Below are 22,873 nucleotides of genomic sequence, written 5' to 3'. Positions count from 1 at the left end.
CTTCATCCATGTGATTAGCACGCTTCGTCGCAAACAAAGTACGGTAGAACAAAGGTACATTAGCTTTTCTGTCTCATTCTGTTTTTTTCTTCTCTTTTCATCTTCACCTGCACAAATGTAAGCCATATCATATTTTCATAACTAGGTGGCAGAAACAGTTTGTTATCCGAGAGGTCACGAGTTTGATTCAAAGGTCATGTTTTTTAATCAGTGTTCAGAAAAGAAGTGCCTTTACTATATTCTCAAGAACACATAACACGTCACACGTGTATACATTCCTGAAAGAGTATAACTGAAGCAGCTCAACAGCATGTTAACTGTTAACATCAACAGACAATCAACCACGATGAACAGCATGTTAACTGTTAACATCAACAGACAATCAACCACGACGAGCAGCACGAGTGTAGCTACGCTACGAGGAACATCAACTCTCCACATTCAAGTGATAACACTGTTCAACAAACTCACGTATTGAATGCCAAGAACTTGCTTCAACTAACTGGAAACAGTGCAGCTGAGCTAGCAAGGATAATTTACGTAATTTGCGCATGACCTAAACACGCTGGAAACTACAGAGACCAACTGAATCCACACATAGTTTGTGCTATCAGCCACATTTTAGCACGCAGATTGCAAAAGATACACGACTCGGCTTAAATTTCCCGATTGCATAGTGGGTGCAAATCACAAGATATAACAGCAATGGCAAAAAGAGAGTAGCTTTAAACAAAACTGGCAAATTTGAGATCAATCCTTTAATCAATTAACCAGGTAAAAAGCTCATACAATTCTCGGTTGAACACTACAGTTACAACAAATGACGCGCAATGTAATAGCAGATGCTTCCAGCATTTCCCTCTCTACAAACTTCTACGGAAAGAGTAGCAAGTATATGAGCCATTTGGCACATCCCTAAGCCACACATGACAATTCAAGAGTGCTCTTGAGGATCACCATTATCATTATGCAGCCTTAGCCTTTGACAATGCCTTCTTCCTTTGGGCAAGCATGTAGGTAAACATGTGAGGCGATCCTGCAACGCAGTGCTCTTGTTAGATCCTATCTTAATAGTTTCACTTACTGAAAAAAGTGTCAATTGCAATAATAATTTCAGTCACTACCTGGCAAGTAGACAGCAAGGGCGAGGATAGATGTGTACAAGTAGTCAAAGGAGAAGTTCCATTTGTTAGGCATCCTAAGGCAGTATTTCTCAGATGCCTGCATAGCAGTCACAGAAGAGCAGTTAAAACAATGTTGTTTTTATGCAATGAATAACAAGGAGATATTCATTTCTAAGGTTAGTGTTGTTACCTTCATGTAAGGCAAGGCAATGTAGATTAGACCAACCTCGCTGGAAATACCAGTAGGATACAATATCATAAAGGTGCTATACCTGTACAAAATCAGCACCAGGTTTATGAAAAAAACACATCTCTCTAAATGTTATGCTGAAGCTGAACGATGAGATGTCTTCTTACTAACCTCAGCCATAAGAGCCAGGAAGGGGCAAATCCAAATGCCTCCTTCATACCAAAGAAGGAATATCTAATGATCTGCAAGGAACCAACAAATTTCCATCAGATTGTGCTGTTAAATGCACGATGTAAATAAGGTTAGCACGGGAAAAATCAAATGAGAATCTTCTTAATAAACAAGTATTTCTGATCATATAATCAAAGAGTATTGCATTCAAAGGAAGTAACATGTACCTCAGTAATGGACCAGCTTATGACCAAGGAAGTAACAAGGATATGCGAATGTGTCTGCAAGACAAATGTACAAAGAGATCAATCAATATATATGCCAAGAAACCAAGTGTTTAGCTACAATACACACAGCTAACAGAAAACTAGCGATGCAAAAGTAAAGGCGCCATCGTATACTTCTCTAAGATGCAATTGCATATCAGTACTAGCAGTTGTGGCGCAATCAGACAAAAAAACAGACATATTACCTAGCCCTTGTATTAAAAATCACATCAATCGTCTAATATCTACGTTCTCTATTTTGATAATTCTTTTTTTTCCTGATTCCATGTCTCAGGAGAAACAGTAAATGCTTAGAGAAAGTGGCATGTCTTTTTTTAGATAATTGAAGTGTTTGTCACTCTATCTAAAGGACATTTTTATATTTCATGACCATAACAAATTGATACTTGTTAGTGATGATCCTATGGTACCTCTGGAAAGCTCCACAGGATGCCCCAGGTAAGAAACAACCTTGATCCAATTTGTGGAAGAGTTGCAGAGACTGGAGACCTCACCAGACCTTCAAAAAATTACATATTATACAGGTGATAAAAATGAAAATAAGTGCACTTCCTGAAATTAAATATGTGTTTGACATGTTTTTTGGCAAGAAATTCTAGATAGGTACAGTACCATTCGAAGTGCTGACACGATTAGTGAAAATAACATAACTAGAAGAGATGATGCCATCTTACCTACAAGACCATGAAGAATCTGCACCACCAGCAACACCATCACCAGGCAAACACAAAATATTCAGTACCTCACAAAGTCCATGTGCAACGAAATGAAAAAAATATGGAAGCATAGTTCCTAATCTAGAGCTAGGACACTAAAAGCAACTTAACACAAATTTCTGCTAGGGAAGAGAAAAAAAAGAGTTTTCTTCCCTTCCACCATAACAATAGTGGGAAGAGGATCCCACCTTCCACAAGGGCAGCAGGAACATAACATTGAAGCTGAAATTAAATCATTGAAGTTTTTTTTTGTTAAAAAAGGCTAACCAAAGGATCATTTCAGTATTTTGCTAGGAAGTAAAGGCATCGGTAACATTTCGGTCAGTGCCAGCAATTTGGTCGATGTCTGTAACCAAAAAAATGAAATAATTTCTGTATACCAATACTTAAGTCCACAGTAATAGTCCTACTTAAATATTACTAGATCAAAAGCACACCTTTAGAAACTGACCAATCTATAAGGTCGTGCTAAAATTTGCAGTTTTGCAGTGGTTTAAAATTTAAAATCGAGTCAAAAAGCACACAAATTAGTGGAAAGCATATGTAGTACTAGGAAAAAAAAACCCAAACCTCCATGAAGGCCGCGGTCTGCGCGAACTGCAGCGGCCGCTCGACGGCGTCGTAGACGGCCTCATGCCCGCGCTCCAGCAGCGTCGTGATCGCGTAGTACAGCACCTGCGCCCTGCAAGATCCAAGAACCTACCCACAATCAAGCCAAGAACACGAGAGATCCAAACACCAGCAGGCAGGCGGCGCCGGGGCGGGCGGACCATCCGAAGAAGACGGCCCAGTTGTAGACGGAGAGGTAGAGCCGCCGCACCGCCGACCCGACGCCCGCCATCGCAGAGCACGCAGCAGCAGCTAGCTCGCACGGCGGCGCAGGCGGAGGAAGAGGAGGAGGAGAAGCGCGAGGCCTGGACAAGACGGGGCCTTGGTGGCTTTAATGGGCGCGGCGCGCGGTGTCCGGTGGGCTGAATCCACCGCGCGCGCAGCTATTGATGCACTGCTGCTGCTGCTGCTCGCATCAGCAGATCAGATCAGAGGATGCAGTCAGCAACACTGCAGCTGCAGCTGATTGCTCGGATTTCTGAATCCGGGTCGATGCAGCCGAGGCTGGCCAACCAACCAATCTGCTGCGACAACTGAATTCGCAATGAATCGGGGGCGGATGGATGGTTGGAGGTGGCAGTTACTGCAGCTGCAGCTGCCGCCCCTAATAACTGACTCACCCGCCTCTCCCGCCAATATCATCCATGTGACCTGCTGCGGCAGGTTCAGTACTGCATTTTCTTTTCGTTCAGTTTCATCTTCAGACACGCCAATTAACCAGAAAATCCAGTAAAGATTTATCATTTCTAACTGATTCAAGAAACAGCACTTTATGCTGTTAACCTGATGGGCTATCAGAGAAATGAAAGTCTACATGTACATCAACGTCTGTCACTACCAGAATTAATCAGCCATAAGTACAAGGGAAGCACATCAAGAAACATAATAAGATGTTCTTTTTTTACCAGCTGGTACATGCTAAGTTGTTTTCAATAGCTTTCCTAGTGATAAAGTTGTTCATCTAACTCAACTGTCACAGGTAGTTCAGCTAACTGAAAACAAGATAGCCTTTATAGAATGCTCCTTCCTCTACTTCACAATCATTATTCAGGACAATGTTGCATGACCTACCTACCTAACTAAACAAAGAAACAATTGAAAGCAACACGGATCAACGAACTGTATAAATTACTTGAATTTTTTTCAGGCGTATGCTGCACTAGATTACAAGAATGGACTTTACAGAATACTATAACTTGATCAGTTGATTGGATACAGCAGATGAACCAACCCCAGGCTATAATGCAGCAGATAGGATCCCCAGTTCGGTGCAGAGTGGCTCGAGCCCTTCCTCTTCCAACAAGGAAAGAGCAGCAAGTCCATAGTAAGAATGGTAGATGTCCGGGAATTGATCGTGCAAAAACTTCGTGAAACCTCCATACTGTTGCACAGCAAACAAGAGCAGATATGATCAGTAAGGATGTGACTTGATCAGTATGTGAAAAGTTTGAGATGATAAGAGAGGAAGTCATTACAGGCGATTGGCAAGAGAGCAAAAAGCTGCGTAAAGCATCATGATCGATTAAGTGGTATGCACCAATGATCTTTAGGACACCTCCAATCCTGCAGAGAGTAAATTGGCAGCAAGAAAGATTACCCAACGCTGTTATTTGCTTTTCAGGCAATTAATATATATATGTACTTTTGATATGGTTGTAGTTACCAAAATGCATAGCATGTGTCACTGAGCTTGTTTCTTCTTCCTTGAAATCCCCCATCTGCCACTTGTCTCTATAAAATAATAGTGAAAACAGTAAGAATCCCTATCGGTAAAAACGATCCGGTTCTTATTAATCATCTACGAGTAAATTCATGTATGATTCACAATTTCTTTTTAATCTTAACAAGGGAGATTTTAAAAACATTTGGAAGGTGCGGTATCATTGAGCAAGCTGCACTTCTCCATCATGAATAAATGAAAATTGAATAGTTGATGCATATATCTACTAAACTAGAAACGTTTTAAAACAGGTTGGTGTACTGCATATAGTGTATGTCCTATCCTAGAAATATTTGTAAGTCCTCTAGATCACATGAAAGGGCAGATTTTGATGGTAATAGAAGATATATGATTTTTTTACCGGGCTGGCCGAAAAAGGCCAACCAGATTTCCATTAAGACAGGGGAAAAGATTACAACTGAAACCGAAGACAGAGAAGGAGCAGATATATGATTGAGCAGAATTTAACCTGCAGACACCACTCCAGGAGCAAGCGTACATCAATTGGTGCTGGTTCTCGTAAATTTGATGCCAAATCATCTTGAATGAAACCCATCAGACACAAAGCTGCAACAGCACAGAAAGTCCCTCCACCTGACTCACTAACACAAAGACAAACAATGAGTACCCATAGCTGATTCCAAAATAGCAAAACAAACAATTAGCTGAATTCTTGCATATTGGAAACTCTGAAAGAGCCACGTGACATGACAAACTCAGTAGGCAAAGAAGCACATCAAAGGTTAAAAGAAAAGCTGTACCATGAGATTCTGAACCAGGAACCAAGCCAAAGCCACCATCATATGACTGCATGTGGTAGAAACAAATTAAGAATTTCAATTGCATGGTGCAAGACATGTATCTCAAAACACAGTACACCAGGAATTGTTGCAAGCCAACCTGGCAATCAAGAATGTATTGCTTGGCCTTTTCCTTGTCTATTCCTGTCCAATCTTTAAACATCGAGCATATTGCAGCTGAGAAGACAGCTCAAATGTGTTAAGTTATTTCAAACAAAGATTCAATTGGAGCATATACCAACTACACAGGACAGTACAACTCACCTGCACAGTATACAAACCGTAGGTCTGTTTCTGCACCAATATGAGTAGGCATGAAGCTGACAAAGATGCTTCTCAAGTTAGTCAATAAGCTAATGCATTTAAGCAGTGCATGATGTTCAGTTGTTTGAACAGAACTATGGAAGCCATCTTAGTTTACCAATGAAATACTCATAGGCTAGCAAGATTGCACCTCTATCACATGCACAAGCACCTCTATCACAAGTTAGGATACAGCACATTAACAATCTGATTGAACAAGCTTGATATGACCAACATTACAGAGTTATACCATAAAGGAAGAATTTGCCAATATCAAGTTGTTGAACAACATGACATGACTTAATTCATACAGAAAGAACATATGCTAATGGAAAGGAAAGGTAACAATCAACATATGAAAAAATAATCAAGAAGATGGATCAATTATGGGATGTTCTGGAATTTTAAAAGAGTTGACTGAAACTATTCTGGTGATACTGTTAACAGTTAAACACAGGTCGCAGATGCAAATGCATAGTCATAGATACTTTTAAAGGATAATCACAAGATTAATCAGCATAGAGACCAAAGTTAATGCATACCTTCCATCTGATTGTTGGAGTCTTTTCATTGAGGACAAAAGAGCCTTACTATCAATGCTTGCTAAATCATAACCAACAATCTTCAGGACAGCAAGGGCAGAATAAGTGCTTGCAAGATGACTAACATTGTGGCAAGGGTCCTGAAGTAGAGCATGAATTCATATTTGGAACTATCAGAATACAAAAATTAAAAAATGACACAATTGTGAGGTGTTTGAAAAAAAGGTTGACTTTAAAATTAGCCACATGTACCTTCACGTCAGTTGAGGGAAATTGAGTTGTCCTAGAACCGCAGAATCCATAAAATTGTTCTAAAAACAAATGAATTTTCATATGATGAATATATTGCATCTGAAAAACATGAATTACCTATCTGAGAGTTTTATTGCATAAGTACTGAGGAAAACTCACCATTATCTAATTCACTGTCTGTCTCAGGAAGTACTTGAAAAGACAAAATCCATTTAGCTATTTGATCCTTGTTAACCTAAACAGAAAAGATACGCAAGTATGAACTCATCAAATTACTACATTATTTCTTTCTGAAGTGTCCAGATGCAAAGTGAATTGAAATTCCCACGATATATATTTCAGCTAGCAATGGCAACTTGTTCTAATACATACAAGCACAATATTTCAGATAACTCAGACTAAAAAAACTTTCCATGAGGCTATAACTTTTTTTCAGAAACTACTAGTACTTTGAGCGTTAAGATACCAGGAGGCTTTACATGAGCAATCAGCATTAAGTACGATAAGCTTACATCATAACCAATTTGGCGGCTCCTAACTGTGCAAAGCATTTAGGCAACCACCCACTGCCTAGACAAAGACTAATGGAATTTAGACCAGAATTAAGGGACTTGGGCCAATTTTTTGCTACAGAAACATCAGGTGGACCCCTTTCCCCATAGTTTGGCTAGAAATCGAAAGCGAATGTAGTTATGGAATCTAGTTGTCGGATAGATCCAGACTGCCTAACTGCAATAATCTCTAACTGCTTTGAGCAAACCGGTTTAGTGATCACTGCTGGGCTTAAGTGCTTAAACATAGTAGCTAGTGGTTGTTCTTACTTCTTACAGGCATTCACAACATTGAAACGCCCACCTTCCACACTTTCCATTCCACAAACGCTTGGTTTCCTTGTTTTTGGCACTGCAAACGAGTACACTTCCCATTATGGATACTGCAACTAATTCGTCTCTGAATATACTACCAACAGCCATCGTTGAGGTTTGAGAATACTTCATGGTATCATAAGTGCAGAAATCTGCTGCTCGATCTTATTCCTACAGGCTACAGTTGCAACTTCGTTTCCGCCTAAATGCAAGCGAAGCGGCAGCACGGGGTAAAAGATCCAATCTTTACACACCGGCACATCTGCACTAGATCGTCACGAACAACTAGGATAAAATCACAAATTTTTCCGAGTAATTCAGCGAGAGGAGAAAACAGATCGAGAGGGGGCAGATCTGGCGGGGCAGTGGGATACTATTACCCGGTCGAGCTCCCGGAGGAGGGACAGGCCGGCGACGGCGAAGTAGGCGAGGGTGAGGTGGTTGACCTCCTGCGGGGCGTAGTCCGGCGGGAGCTCGGACGCCATGACCTCCAGAAACAGCACGTGGCGGTCGCGCGCGAACTCGGCTAGCTCTGGCTTCCCCATCGCGATGGGCCGTTCGCCGGAAACCCCTCGCCGCCGGCGGAGCCTCGCTGTGGACAGTACCGCCGCCCGGTCTACTCTTTGAGATGTGGCCTGATCTGGCACGAATCTTGATGCGTTTTGTACGAGCGAGACGCCGTCCGTGGGAGTTTAAAGATACAGAGAACAATCGCATAATTTTATGAAATCTAAAAAGGATTAAAATTTCGGCCCAGACCGTAGAATTCTGGATTCTATGACTACTGTTTAATGATGTGATCATGTGAATAAAAGATTCCTGCCCCGATTCCTGAAGAACTTTGCCATGACGACATGAGCACCTACTCCGATTAATTCCTGATCTGAGCCTGGCAATTGCTGGCATCCAAATTCTCACAATCTCACATGGTAGAAAAATTGTATCGGTGTGGATTGAGAGATCCTCTTGCATCGCTTCAGACACAGCGATGGGAGATTTTGCAGCCGGCATTGGTGGCCGTTGGGCGGCCGGCGGCCTACCCCCCACCTGCAATCCTTAACTCTTCCCTGATGCATCCTACTGACATCTTTTCTGAAGAACCATGTCCATACACCACCTCATGCTGTTTACCACACTGATTTTTTTAAAGTATTGTTTTTTATGAAAATTGCATAAACAGAGTGAATGTTTTTAAAAATTGCAAAACTAACACCATGTCATGTCGAACATTAGATGATGGACACAACACACCAGAGCCTATGGTACATGGAACAACGGGAAGAACGACAATGTGAATAGTGTGGTATGTGCTCAAATACACGCGCTCTTTGACAAGGCCTGCATGTCAAACAAGAGGACTGGCACTATCAATTACTACCACTCTTAAGCGGATGATTAACAATAATGGTGATCTGAATTGGCAAGTCCTAACACAGGGGGTGATTGTTTGGAAAAAAAAATAATTTATGAATAAAAAATTATATATGTAATCTTAACTATCTAAAGACCGAGCTTGGAAGATACAATTCGGCAAAAAAAAAATCCTAAAATCAACTTCACACTTCAGGCTAAAAATTTAAATTTAGCTTTTAAGTATAAGTAGGAGCGAAAATATGAAGGTGATATCCTGCCCAAAAACTTTGTGTGTCCTGCTTTTTTTATCTTCCGGAGGAATAAAAACTATAGTCAGACTCAGGAGTGAGTGCAAAGAGCGTGCTAAAGGAATGGGTGTCACACTCTTTACGCATGTGATCAAGATGCATGTGGAATACATGCTTAGTTAGTTGTGATGAAGCTATTTAATTAGACTAAACATGATGGGTGGTTGATTGCTCTTTTCATGGAAAAACCTAAACGGTATAATATTACAAATAAAACAATTATTTATAAATAAAAATTTTATATACGTATTTTATTGATCTAAAATCTAAAAATATAAAATAAACTACAGCAAAAAAACTTAAAATCAACTCTAAATATAAGGTTTAAAATTTAAATTTTGGACTATAAGTATAAGCATAAGAAAAAAAAAGAAATAAGTTGGATATGTTTAGACTGGAAAAATGCTACGCGTACAAATTTTTGTAACAATGTTGGCACTATCAAACAGTTAGCATAGCAATGCTTTAGATGCTACTAACTATGCCTTTGTTGTTGTGAGAGTACGGTGAATGTTAGGAGAGAAACATCATAGTACAAGCATTATACGAAAATTGTCGTACACATAATTGCGCTCGTTTAGACTTTAGTAAAGTATGGGAATAGTTCATTTATTTGGTCAACGGATATCTATCGTGATCCCAAAAATATTTAACATGGTAAAATAAGGAATCCGTGTGAATCATCAAGGGTTCCTCATTATGATGCTAAAATATTTAACAGTATTTAAAGAATTTGTGGAGGATTCAAAACCATGCAAAAAAAATTCATGTAAGGCCCTTTAGAATAAAAGAATATGATGCTAAAATTGGCCTCCCATACCTCTAATTCCATATGAAAATAAAACATGAGCTCAAACCTCATTCTTATTTCCCTGGGGAAGTCCAATACACTGCCTTCCTATCTCTTTCTACCAAACGCAAATTCCTGTGTTAGTTCCTATTAAGCACTCAAACACATCAACTATAGTATTATTGTGTTTGTGTTTTAAAATCCTTTAAAATTTCATAGAACCGTAGCATCACATTTATGCTTTTTTTCCCCTATTCCTGCTATTGCAAAATCATGTGTTCAAAATGGTTTCTAACTCCACTGGAGTTACGACTAGCACGAACACAACTTCTTTGCGAGATCTAGATGCACACCAAATTTCGACGAAATCGAAGGCAAATGGTAACCAAACGGTGTGTTTTGTGACCCAAGTTTATGACAAGTTTGCACACTGGATTTTACTTTGATTCTTTGAACACTAGGGAGCCTGGGAGGGGTCCATGGACCGGGTCCATATCATCAAGAGGGTTGGATCCGTCGCATAACTCCGGTGGGTCCAACGGCCCAGCGGTCCGTGGGGCCCACACCCCCTCGCCGCGGGATCAAATACTCCACCTCCTCCGGCCACTCCTCCACGAGACCCCCACCTGTGGCCGCTCGTCTCGTCGTCTCCGCCACAGGAGCAGCAGCGCGGCAACGTACTGCAGCTTCGCTTAATACCGCCGGAGGAGGAAGGAGGGAGGGAGGGATGAAGGTGACCGTGGTGTCCCGGAGCGGCCGGGAGGTGGTCAGGGGCGGCCTCGAGCTCAAGGACTCGGTACGTCTCTTGGTCGTGGCCCATTTCGCTCCGTTTTGGAGTTCGTCGGATTCTTGGCTGGTTCTATTATGGGATTTGGTCTTGCGCTGGTGGGGAGGGTTTGGTTCTTGTGGGGCTTGGGGGGTGGGGTTTAAGATCTCGTGGGAAAGGTTCGAGCTTGGGTTGATTGGTGGGTTGTTGTTTTTGCAGGCGAAGGTCGCGGATCTGCAGGAGGCCATCTATGCCAAGAGTACGTGCGATGATCCCGTCAAAATTTTCTTTTTGTTGCTGCTGTGTTCGTTGCTGTGTTGTAGTGTTCGATCAGGAGAAAGAAATAGCGTAGTGTCTCTCCTGCAGTTCGACTGTATGACTGCCTTCTTCTAAACATCGTACAGTTTTAAAATTTGCAAGCTTAATTCTGTCATCCTAGGATGCCTTGATTGAGTTTGCCTAGTAAGCCCAAATCAGAACATTTTGGGTGTATTTAGTATGGTCATGAGGAGTAAACACTGGCACGCTTATTTAATTCATTAAGAGAGTTAATGGAAGGGTTTTGTGCTCTTCCATTAATCCAAGTATATTTCACCCTGGGGTACTCTTGATGCTTAACTCAAACTTGCGAATGCTAGCCATCAGAGAAGTCTGATGCTGTGACGCATGTATATTATATTAGTATATGGGCCAAATGAGGGAGGAGATGCAGTTGATAATTGATACTTAGGCTAGCATTTATAGGCTGAAAAGGTATCAGCTGACTTAATATTATGCTCGTACCAAACCTAGTGCCTGGAACATGAAGACAGTACATCGATCCAACAATTATATTAAGTATTGGTTCATTTTGATTGGTTGACTCTCGGTTGCCACTTTGCCAGTACTGGCAAGGATTCTTTTGGTTGCTGCAGCCTGCAGGTTGTTAGGATCTGCTTAGGTAGGATGAAGTTGGCCATCAACCTCTACTCACTCACAGCCGTGCTGTGCACCTTTTTAATATGCATATACCCTTGTTGAGTAAAGGAAACTTAAAAGAAGGATAAATTAAATTGCAACAATTGAAAACTAGCTTGGCAGTATATTGTTAACTGTATCTGTATATCAAAAAGGTTTTAACGAGACCTGTATGTTGAAAATAGCATTCATGAACACAGGATGACACTGTAGCCTTCTAATATTTGTTGTGCTGATAATTGTTTATTTTGGAATATGCAAGCATGGTTATATCAATAACACACTAAAAACCTAAAGGAAACACTTTTTACTGTCAATTCCTTCATCATGTTTATGGCACAACCATTGAGTATGATATGCTGTTGGCTGAAGAAATTGGAAGTGTTTTTTATTATCTGCATTAGTTTTATGTATTATGTTCAAATTTGCTTGTGATAAATTTTATCTCCAGTGTTTCATGATTTTTGATGATTTACCTTATCCTGATGGAGGAGCCATGCTGATTGGAGGCTGGAGCAACTTAGTTGTCTTACTTTCTGTAAATTTATTTTTTGTTTCAGCCCTTTTTGTTGATGGTTCATCCTTTTTGAGCCTTGAACCAAGGAGCTAATTCTTCATTACTTGTGTGCTCCTGTCAGTCATTCTTAAGTCAGTACCTAGTGTCTATTTTTAACTCACAGCCTATGCTGATGTGGCACAGACAATGAAAAAACATAGTTTACTGCTTGAATTTATTAAACTTTAGCTAAGCTTTCCATGAATAGCTCCATACTATGTCGTTATGGTATTTATTGTCACATTTATATGCAACATCTTCTTGCTCATGCCAGACTGTAGGTTTGCATGTTAGTCTATTAAGTTTCCATAATGTTATCCTGAGTTGATGTTCACAAGGATTTTATTATTAATGTCGGACCCTCAAGAGTAAAGAAGATGTCCTGTGGTGTGGTAGAAGAGTGAGAAGATATATGATTATAAATACTGTTTAGATCACATAGTACCCTGACACCTCCAAAAAAAAAAAAACGTTCCTAAGTAGGCCCATATCCCAACAATGCCCTCAATTGCATGTTAGAATACCAAACATGTTATGGAATATAGATGAACCAGAGGTTTGGAATCCAAGTAAATCTAGTGATTACTGGGCAGTGCAAGATTGTAAATTATTTAAGTTTCCCTTTGAAACTATGTATGGTACGTTTTGTTGGTTTCAAATTAATGTTATTCTGATTGAAATATTACAGCATTAGTTGCTGATGTGGACATAATCCTTGATCTTAAATCTCCAGAAAACTCAATTTGATTACATTTGATTGAATCAAGAATGAGCTAACTGGATGTTTGAAAATATATTATAATCTGCATTGGTTCTCTTAGACCACATGCTTTCCATGTCATCTATGAGTTGCTAACCGCTTGATTTTACACGATGCAGCTAAGAAGTATTATCCTGCTAGACAGCGGCTCACCCTCCCTCTCCAATCTGGAAAATCTGGAAAACCAGTTGTCCTTAGCGCAAAGGCCAGCCTAACAGAATACTGCGAGAAGGGTTCTGGATCCCTGACAGTGGTCTTTAAAGATTTAGGCCCACAGGTCTTCTACAGCACATTGTTCTTCTGGGAATACTTGGGCCCTCTTCTTATCTACCCCATGTTCTATTACTTGAATGTCTACAAATATTTTGGATACGAGGGAGAGCGGGTCATGCATCCTGTTCAGACTTACGCCATGTACTATTGGTGTTTCCACTACTTCAAGAGGATCATGGAGACATTCTTTGTCCACCGTTTCAGCCATGCGACTTCTCCTTTATCAAATGTCTTCAGGAACTGCGCCTACTACTGGACCTTTGGAGCTTACATTGCTTACTACTGCAACCACCCACTCTACACCCCTGTGAGTGAATTGCAGATAAAGATTGGGTTTGGATTTGGTATTCTCTGCCAAATTGCAAACTTTTACTGCCATATCCTGCTGAGGAACCTCAGAAGTCCCAGTGGTAACGGTGGCTATCAGATTCCTCGCGGTTTCTTGTTCAACGTAGTGACTTGTGCAAACTATACCACTGAAATCTACCAATGGCTTGGGTTCAACATTGCCACACAGACTGTAGCAGGTTATGTCTTCCTCGTCGTGGCAGCAAGTATCATGACCAACTGGGCACTTGGAAAGCACCGCCGTCTCAAGAAGGCAAGCGCTCGTTCTGCTTTTCCTGCACTGAAGTGATGAAAGCAATGCTGCATTGGCTCATTGCATAGACTTACTGACAATTCTTCTTTTGCAGTTGTTCGACGGGAAGGACGGGAGGCCTAAGTATCCTCGGCGATGGGTGATTCTTCCTCCATTCCTGTAAGGAGTTGTGTTAGCGCGTTGGGCCCCCATGGGATTGAATCCTTGCTCTGTTCCCAGAGTTCGGAAGTTAGAAGCCTTCAATTTCATGCAAACGTTTCTGCTAATTGTGCTCTGTACCACTTCTATTCTGTGATGCAAAATTTCTGATCCATAAAATGGAATTTCTCTTGGCTATTGTTGAACTTCTCATTGAGTTTACATTGCATTGCTATGCATCGGTCCTATTGTAATGGTTAAATACAATATAAGTTTCATCTGATATCAGCTTGTTGCCTTGTAGTCAATTTGTCCTAGCAGCAGTAGTAATGCGATCATAATTTCATTTTGACGCTTGGAATTGCTGTTCTATTCAGTCCCTGTTACCTGAAGCCTGGCATTTTCATGCTTGATGATGTTGTTGCCTGTGGGCAGTGGTCCTCTGAAAAACCTCATCAGAAGAAGCCACTATATAATATGCATCTTCTTGATGAAAGTTGGATTGCATACTGTCATGGTTTCATTGATGCTTTGCGTGCCTGGTTGTCACAGATACTTTTTACCAAGAACTTAACGCGAGAGTTTGTCATCAGTCCTTACTGTTCTAGGCTAAGGAATTCTGTGCAAAATTCTCACGTGGTATTAGGAGTTCTTGCAGACTACCTTTTTTTTTCCCAGAAGACTTGACTACATTTTGTTTTGGTCTGAACATGAATCTCCATGAGACCATCAGTCCATTACTACTGTGATTTGACCAGAGAAAATTAAGTAGCAAAATCCAAGTACGTAACAACTTAACAATTCCTTCTCAATCATGAAAACAAAACTCAAACGATATATTTGTAAATAAAAAGTAATTTATGAATAAAATTTTTAGATACATATCTTTCGTGATCTTAAAAAATAAGTCTGAAAAATAAATTTTGGTGAAAAAAATTTTAAATTAAATTTTAACTTATAAGTGGAAGCGAAAAAGCATGTTGTGACCTAATTTTATCTAAGTGAAGTTGTGTAATCGAACTGTGAGCTGGAGCTCGGCCAATCTGTCACTGACTACCCGTCTCTCGTCCGAGATTGTTTCAGTGATCTTCTCTCATCCGAGATTATTTCAGTGATCTGTAAATATTTTAAAGGGACGTCTGTTTCATATGAACTGTACAAAATCTACATACAGTGCCAGTAGCCAGTGTGGCTGGTCTATTTGCTAACATGAACAGGTAAATTAAATTAAATTTAATATTTTGTGTCTTGTTGTGGCTGGTCGTGTGTGACCGATGACCTGCAGCTGGTACAAGCCACAAGTTGCGTAGCAACTGGTAACTGGTCAATCGCAAATTCGCAATTCTTCCAGATAGCATCATCCGGTCAATTCCAATGTGTTTTCGTGGATTTTCCTGCACCGTTTGAACCAGAAAGTTTCAGTTTCATCTCAACAAATTTACAGCCACATGGTAGCTACAGACAGCCAGTCAATTGCAGCACACAAATTTGGCAGCAGAAATATCAACAGAGGGCCAGTTTGTAACGAAGGAATTTAACCTGAATTTGCCAAATTCATGCAAAAATCAGGGAAAAAAAAAGAACAACTTTTCCACGTTTCAAACCAGGGGATCTATCGTTGCGCAGCAATTTCTAAAGTTGACTTTTCGCTTCAAACACAAGTGGGTAATTTGACTTTTTAGTTGTTTGTACCCAAAAGATGCTGCTGCTGTAGTGAGTATTTTTACTCTTTGCAGCATGCAAGTCTCAAATTAGTCATGAGACATTGAGACTATTCTTCATGGCATCAGCATGACAGCATGGCATTGCAGGCAGCAATATCCTAGTGATGACTTGAAGCCATGGACCATGGGCAATATCATTATGGAGGTAATCAAGCGAGATTAAATTGGATATCTTTAATTAACAATATAATGAACATGTGGTGGAAGAAAAAGACCAGTCTTCAATTTGACATCTTTATTGGTACTATCGCAGTGTGTGGTAAGACTCTCTTTTGAATTTGTGATAGCTACTGAGCTAGAAGGCTAGAACAAGTCAGCACAAGACCACACATGTTTTACTCTTTCCTGTCAGCTTTGGTTTCATCTAGATTCTTTTGTTTTTGCAGAATTTCCCCCTTTTATATGCTATGGAGAAATTCCATACGTCAAAGATAACTAGCAAAAGAATATGATTTCCACTGAAAAATGGCATGCCAAGTTTGATTGGAGTTACATGTACTACCTTGAGCATTGAGCTAGTCAATCCAGACCAAGAGAAAAATCAACATATTCTCAGATTTTCCGCACACTCATCCTAAACTTTTAAACAATATATTTGTTTATACAAAAGTTTATTATCCCACCTTTTTAAAGTAGTTTTTTTAAACTTTGTAGTATTATCAATAATAGCTATCACAAAAATAAAAAAAATCCTCATCTTTCATCAAGAAATAACACAACCTTAAGTGTTCTTTTGAGCTTATTGAGAGAGCCATTTCCTTTTCTATCATAAGCACTTTTCTCAAAACATTGAACGTGATTTTTTAATAAAAACTTTCTATGTATTTTTTTAAAATAAAATAAATCTATTTTGAAGTTTACAATAACTAATACATAATGAATCATAAGTTAATGATATTTCTAGTTTTACATATGGGTTATAAGCCATAAAAGAACACTCCCGACAGGTTTATTAATTGCACACAAAACAAGATAGATCATTAACATATGATTAAGTGAGTATTTACTATACAAACTTGAAAAACATATTTATTTGGTATTTAAAGAAACTTCTTTGTAAAACACAATGTTTAGTAAATTTGGGAGGTGTGCTTACGGAATACAATATACTAGCTCAGTCCAAACATCACAAAAGAACACTGCCATAAATTATGCTCTCAAATCATTCACTGAGGTCTTAGAAGAAAAATCCATGGAGAGAACAAATTCACACACAAAAATCCATAGAGGAGTCAAATTCACACCAACTTTTCATAGGACCCACCATGATACAAACAAGTTCACAGTCTGTTTGTGGCTGGTCTGGCAAAAAGGAGTAGGAATTGAGGATTTGGAGGCTTTGGAAACAAAAGCAAAAAACAAAATCGTTTAAAAAAGTCAGGCAATAATGACCGTGCTGGACGAAAACGCGGTTCTATGTACTGTCTCTCCATACTTTGCATTGATTTTATATTTATAAATTTGCTGGTGCACTTAATTCGCGGACTTAATATCTGACAAGGACAGCCATCTCATCTTTTCCCTCTACATATTGCCAGTTCATCCATATGCTAATTCTCAGCTGTAAATTGATCATAATATATAGGAAAGCTAATGGGTAAACAAATCTTCAATCCCCACATAGCAATTCCAGCCATTAAAACAGAATCTTGCTAAAAAAAAGAAAATAGCCATTTCTAAGCAAGAAGAATACAAGACATGGATATCTTCATTGATTAATGAAATATTTCATTATTAAAAAAAAAGTCAGGTCAGCGAAAAATCTATGACACTACTAGTTTTTCCGAGTAAACGGATAATGAACTAACCAAAGCTCGGTTGGTTAAGCTTTTTGTGTGCATGTGACGTGTGCGTATGTCTGACTTGTACTCGTGAAAAAAATTTAACCATATGACAAGAAAAAAAGGAAATAATTTTTTTTGTTAAGAGAAAAAAAAGAAAAGGAAAATAATAACTGCCAAAACCCAAAAGGGGTGGAAGTTTTCAACTACCAGCACCCGCCATTCAGGCAGCCAGCCACGGACCGAATTTAACAAGAAACCCCCTCAGCTTCCCCTTCCTCTCACTTTCCGGTCCTTTCCTCTTCTTCCTCCTCCCGTTCTTATTCGGGCAATTCGCGTTTCCTCCACCAACTCCTCCTCCGGAAAAGCGCCACCAACCCTCGAAATCGAATCAGCGTCGGCTGAAGGCGTCATCGGAACCGAAGGTTCGTTTGCGGCCCCAAAAAAGGAGGTTTCTTGGCGCCGGTTTCATGCCTGTTTCGTGGGGGTTCTTTGATGGGCGCTTGCGCTTCATCTGTTTGTGGAAAGGCGTGAGTCGGTTTCTGTTCGGTTTCTTTTTGAATTTTGATCGAGTGGAGATGGAGGGTTTGTGAAAACTCAGCTCAGGGCTCAGGTGGTCTCTTTCTCGCGTGCGTTTCGTTTCTTGCTTTTTCTTCTTCTTCTTCTTCTTTTGTTGGAGGGAGAAAAGGAGATGTTTTTCGTCATCGTTTTGTTTGGATCAGTAAAAAGGGAATGTTTAGCGATGCCTGTTTAGATGATGTGCGAATGATTTAGTGATGTTCATCTCACTCTTTGCCCCATCCGGCCGTGATTGATTTCTTCCCTTCATTAGTCCACACATCCAATTTTTTCTTTCAATCAATCCGTGGAGTTTTGTTTTTTGTTTTCGAATTTCTTTGATGCCCGGTGCAGTATCCACACCAGTTTGTTTCCAAAATGATTTATCTGAACCCCACTTTGGTTCGGCTATGTGCTTCTGTTTAATTTTGATTAACTGTCCATGGTCATTTTCTTTTCTTATTTTCTCAATAAAATACTACTTCACCCTTTCTCCTTAGAAGCTTCCTTTGCCTTCTTTATTTTGCACTGTGGAAACATTTCCACACGGTTTAAATATGCTGTCCAAAGGGAATCATAATCTTTTTCTTCACTGAAGTGCCTGCCATTGTGCAGATTTCATTTTCTCATCACCTAATTATTGATTAGGAATTGAAACGCTAACTAACAAGGATATGCATGGATAGATAGTTTATTAGCGTTTTGAAAAAAATGGTTTAAGGGCTGTTGGTGGGTGTTTGTCTGCGTGTTTTCAGAAAGAGGAGTGTTTATGTCACATTGTCACCATCTTCTTTCTTGTTTGAAAAGCTGTAAAAGGCCCTCTTAACTTGTTTTTTTATTAGCTTACTCATTGATTATGGTTTGTGCGCTTCACTAATGATTAATATCTGCCTTTGGTTAGCCGATTTTATGGATACTTGGTTGGAGACCATTTATTTGTATTAAATTTGTTTGGCTCATGCACTTTCCCAGAGCTCCAGTATGCTATTGAGCAATTATTTATTTGGAGTTGGGATGATATCATGCATGTTATGCGCTAAGTTGTTAATCAGCGGCCAATCTGTTCATGACAGGTCTTAAGAAAGTTGAGGAATTGTTCCTTATTCTGTAAGGGTGGTGCTTAAGGAACCACCCCTCCTTGGTTGCCGGGCTATAACACCAAATGGCCCAGCTGTTGCACCATCAAGATTCCACGTTTTATGGGAAGGAATTCCATGGGCGTCGATGGAGCATTCTTCAGTTCTTTGGCTTTCGTCGGCGTATGCGATCCACTAAGATGATTTCTGACAAGAAACAAAGTCAGGGAAAAGGCAGTGGCGGTAAGTTGACTACATTTTTTTTTTTTTGCTACATGCTAGTTGCTACAATGCCATGAATACATATGGTGCAGTAGAATGCGATTGAACAAACACATGTGCAATCATCTAGGCAATGGATTTTCCTTTAATATTTAGGGTGATTTATGTTACTCATGATTCAATATTAACTCATAAGTGGGAATTTATTATTTGATACTTAGTGTAGTAAATTCTTAATTCCTTGCTATGTAGTAGAACTTACCATAATGGTGTTCTTTGATGCGTGAAGTAATATTATGAACTATCCTCTCGATGCTTTTATAATTTGCATTAGATGAACAACTAATTGCAGGAAGTAGACACCGAAGTTCATATGTTCCACTGAAAGATGAAGACATTGGTGTCATGGACGATGAGAAATACAATGAAGTATGTACAAGCTCCTCAACTTTCAGAATTCTATCTTCACTCTGTTTGAGCATCTTAATCACAAGTATTAGAACAGCAGTCTTTTTGTACAATATGCTAGTAATTTCTTCAGACTATAGTACATAAGCTATTCTATGAGCATGGGTAGTATTGAACAATATATCTGAAACATCTTATAAACTATTTATAAGCACAATATAGGATCTCAATTGCTGCAACTACATTACATATGGGTAATAACTGTTAACAAACATATATAAATATAGAAAAACATAGTCCATATATAAAGTTTACATAATGACAGCTTGTCTCATGCAAAATCACTTATATAGCTAGCCAGTTTTAATATTCGGAGATGACTTATCATGTTGTTTTCATTTCTCCTACTTCAGGTAACGAAGAAAAACAAGGCTTCAAAAAAGAGTTCTGGTAAGGGAAGTTTGGGGTCCTTAATTCTAAAAAAGTTGTATGGAAAGGAAGGCCAGAAAGAAAAGATGCTCCCTGTTGCACCAAAGCTACTGCGTACCCTTTCAATACATTATCTGGAAAGCAATGAGTATGTTCTTGATGGTGAATCTGCTACTAATGGTGATGGTTCTTCCCAAAATACTGCATTATCAATGCAAAATCCTAGAGATACAAATATCCAAAATGCTACATTTATCGGCCAGGATGGTTGTGATAATGATACAAGTTCTTTGCTTCTAAAGAGAGGTGAGAGTCATGTGAAAAGAAAGAGCCATCGTAGCATTTCAATGGATGGGGTTCTTCATAAGGTCCCTTATGGACAGAAGGTATCTGGAGATGTAACTAAGGAAGGACTTTCCCGGTCAGCCTCCGCCACATATGACAGGGATGGCTTGAAACCTTACAATGGTACTGCTGCAAAAAGACCTGTAAACCAAGGTTTTCAGCGTTCACGTTCCCTCACTGAATCATTGGAGAGATATTCTCATTTACTTGATTCCATTTCAAGCAGTCAGTCAAAGAGGATGCTGACAAGTTCAAAATCTACTAGGGATTATTCTTTGGATGGTCCTGCTGTGATGTCTGGGTTGCAAAGAACTTTTGCTGAGACTAGATCAACAAGTTTGGTTATACATGCTGAAAATCTTGTAATTCCAGAAGATGCCTTGGCATCATATTTCCCAGAGAATCCTATTGTGGATGGAGATGTGGATACTTCTATGAATGAGATCTCTGGTCATGAGGATGTTGATGGCTCTGAAAATACTGCATTAATTGAACAGTACACTAATGACAGAAAGAGTGGTATTTCTGTGTCAATTGAAGTTAATGTATGCACTGCCCCTTTACCTTCAGAAGTGACCGATATTTCACAGGAGCACACAGAAATTTGTGATGATCATCAGGTTCCCTCATCAAATGTAATTGATTTGTCTATTTCTCATTCAACATACGAAGAAGTTGACATCCCAGAAGATCATGGAACATCTTGTAACGAAGATCATTTTAATTCGTCCACAGAAGCCGTTATGCATACTAAAATTGCAGAAGATGGGAGTATTAAAGAAGAGCATACATCAGTTTCAGATGACAAACAAATTCATTCATCCGATGTTCTGAAGTCAAGAGAAGGTACTTTTTGCGTTCCTGATCCCAGTCAAGAAATTGAAGCTGAGATAAATATAAGCTGCGAACAAGAAACTGACAGTCCAATGTCTGTTCTTGATGTGACATTCTCAGATGATCCTGCTAGTCCAGTGAAATATACAATCCTAGATGGTGAGATTTCCATTTAGTTGCTGAAACCTTACGTACACTAGCTTTCTATATAATTTGATAAAAAAAAATTGTTTAGTTCAGAATTTAGAGTTGTGGATTTGGGAACTTTAGTGGCTTGCCACTTTAGTGCCTCAGAATCACATTTCCTCAAAGGTAGCCAAATCGAGTATTTTTTACTTTGAGTTACAGGAAACATCCAAAATTCTAATATAGTTATTTAAGTATGACCAAAATTATCAATGACATGATTTTCTTCACTTAATTAGCTTTGGTTTCAAGCTCCAGCTTTCAGTCTTGACTTTTTCTTCTCTCTTTTTCCTTTGCAGATTCGTCGTTGAAGCCAAGAATCCTCTGTTTAGATGATGCTGATGATTTAGATGACACAGTTCTCAATGACAGCACTTCTATGGAATTATCAACTACTGAACTGACCCACAAAAAAATTCAAGAAAGTGACTCTGAAAAACTGAACTATCTCCAAGCAGATCAAAAGAACGAAGATGAGTTGATCTATGTGAAGGATATATTCATGAAATCAAGCTTCCGCAATGAAATACTATTTGATGCATGGTACTCAATGAACATTACGGCTCTCCAAGAAGAGGACTGCCAACATTACGAGGCTGCTGCTGCTGCATTTGATTTCACTGAGATGTCAGCTGATCAGCTACTTCTGTCTGACTTGACAAATGAAGTGTTGCTCGATATCTACAAGAAGTATTCTGTTTCCAAGTCCAAGTTCTCCCGGTTTTCTTCTTTTGATAGACCGAAACCTGTTGCAGACCATGCCCTGAAGGAGTTGTGGTCCAAAGTAAGCTGCCATCTGGATGAACAGCCACAATCCAGCATAGAAATCGACACAATTTTGTCGAATGACCTAGCCAAGAGCGATCGCTGGGTGAATTTTCAGAGAGACGCTGATCACCTGGGGAACATGTTGGCAGACTTTGTGTTTGACAAGCTTCTGACAGAGTTCACTCTTCAGCTTGCAAAGTTTTGAGCCTAGCTAGTTTTTTATTATTATTATTTTGTCCCTAAATTTTGTTGGTCTAGCTGTTCTATATAGTGGAAGTATCATTTTCTTGTATATATTTACATTCTTTCCGTTCTCTCCTTGAAGAGAGGTAACGGTCTGGAGAGGTTGTTAGGGCTTAGGAATTCAATTCATGTGCTGAAAGGTTTTGAAATTTATATATTTGGAGAAGCAGTTGTTTGCACCAGTTTTTGGATATATGATCTCGTAGAAGTAATGTTG

General features: G+C 39.5%; 4 protein-coding genes across 7 annotated transcripts; 2 read left to right on the top strand and 2 right to left on the bottom strand.

Moving 5' to 3' along the window:
* Positions 1 to 743: 743 nt before the first annotated feature.
* On the bottom strand, positions 744 to 3,667 carry LOC102717559 (very-long-chain (3R)-3-hydroxyacyl-CoA dehydratase PASTICCINO 2A). The gene is made up of 9 exons (XM_006643698.3): positions 3,259 to 3,667; positions 3,059 to 3,170; positions 2,447 to 2,465; positions 2,183 to 2,271; positions 1,713 to 1,766; positions 1,486 to 1,556; positions 1,315 to 1,396; positions 1,125 to 1,221; positions 744 to 1,036 (listed from the first exon to the last, which is right to left on the bottom strand). The coding sequence occupies exons 1-9, from the start codon at positions 3,327 to 3,329 to the stop codon at positions 966 to 968; spliced, it is 666 nt and encodes a 221-aa protein (XP_006643761.1). The 5' UTR covers positions 3,330 to 3,667; the 3' UTR covers positions 744 to 965.
* A 157-nt stretch (positions 3,668 to 3,824) lies between these two features.
* LOC102716363 (geranylgeranyl transferase type-1 subunit beta) lies at positions 3,825 to 8,636 on the bottom strand. 2 transcript variants are annotated; one of them, XM_006645437.3, is made up of 11 exons: positions 7,961 to 8,636; positions 6,874 to 6,949; positions 6,715 to 6,773; positions 6,463 to 6,602; positions 5,882 to 5,937; positions 5,718 to 5,794; positions 5,579 to 5,624; positions 5,287 to 5,411; positions 4,761 to 4,828; positions 4,573 to 4,660; positions 3,850 to 4,478 (listed from the first exon to the last, which is right to left on the bottom strand). In XM_006645437.3, the coding sequence occupies exons 1-11, from the start codon at positions 8,123 to 8,125 to the stop codon at positions 4,335 to 4,337; spliced, it is 1,044 nt and encodes a 347-aa protein (XP_006645500.1). In that variant the 5' UTR covers positions 8,126 to 8,636; the 3' UTR covers positions 3,850 to 4,334. The 2 variants fall into 2 exon arrangements, with proteins under 2 accessions (XP_015699211.1, XP_006645500.1); XM_015843725.2 differs by having other exon boundaries at positions 3,825 to 4,660; positions 7,961 to 8,633.
* Positions 8,637 to 10,634: 1,998 nt separating this feature from the next.
* Positions 10,635 to 14,485, top strand: LOC102717286 (very-long-chain enoyl-CoA reductase). The gene is made up of 4 exons (XM_006643697.2): positions 10,635 to 10,827; positions 11,017 to 11,056; positions 13,190 to 13,944; positions 14,039 to 14,485. Exons 1-4 carry the CDS (start codon positions 10,759 to 10,761, stop codon positions 14,105 to 14,107), a joined length of 933 nt encoding a protein of 310 aa, XP_006643760.1. The 5' UTR covers positions 10,635 to 10,758; the 3' UTR covers positions 14,108 to 14,485.
* A 3,404-nt stretch (positions 14,486 to 17,889) lies between these two features.
* On the top strand, positions 17,890 to 22,835 carry LOC102717008 (protein TRM32). Of its 3 annotated transcripts, XM_015832777.2 has the most exons (6): positions 17,890 to 18,012; positions 19,219 to 19,464; positions 19,796 to 19,872; positions 20,265 to 21,471; positions 21,580 to 21,618; positions 21,945 to 22,835. In XM_015832777.2, the coding sequence occupies exons 2-6, from the start codon at positions 19,308 to 19,310 to the stop codon at positions 22,616 to 22,618; spliced, it is 2,154 nt and encodes a 717-aa protein (XP_015688263.1). In that variant the 5' UTR covers positions 17,890 to 18,012; positions 19,219 to 19,307; the 3' UTR covers positions 22,619 to 22,835. The 3 variants fall into 3 exon arrangements, with proteins under 3 accessions (XP_015688263.1, XP_006643759.1, XP_015688262.1); XM_006643696.3 differs by having other exon boundaries at positions 20,265 to 21,618; XM_015832776.1 differs by lacking the exon at positions 17,890 to 18,012 and adding an exon at positions 18,073 to 18,200 and having other exon boundaries at positions 20,265 to 21,618.
* Positions 22,836 to 22,873: the final 38 nt, after the last annotated feature.

Source organism: Oryza brachyantha, chromosome 1, assembly GCF_000231095.2.
Source record: "Oryza brachyantha chromosome 1, ObraRS2, whole genome shotgun sequence".
Taxonomy (NCBI): Eukaryota; Viridiplantae; Streptophyta; class Magnoliopsida; order Poales; family Poaceae; genus Oryza; species Oryza brachyantha.
Note: the sequence above shows the minus strand (reverse complement) of the source record. Positions and strands in the feature narration are given on the sequence as shown.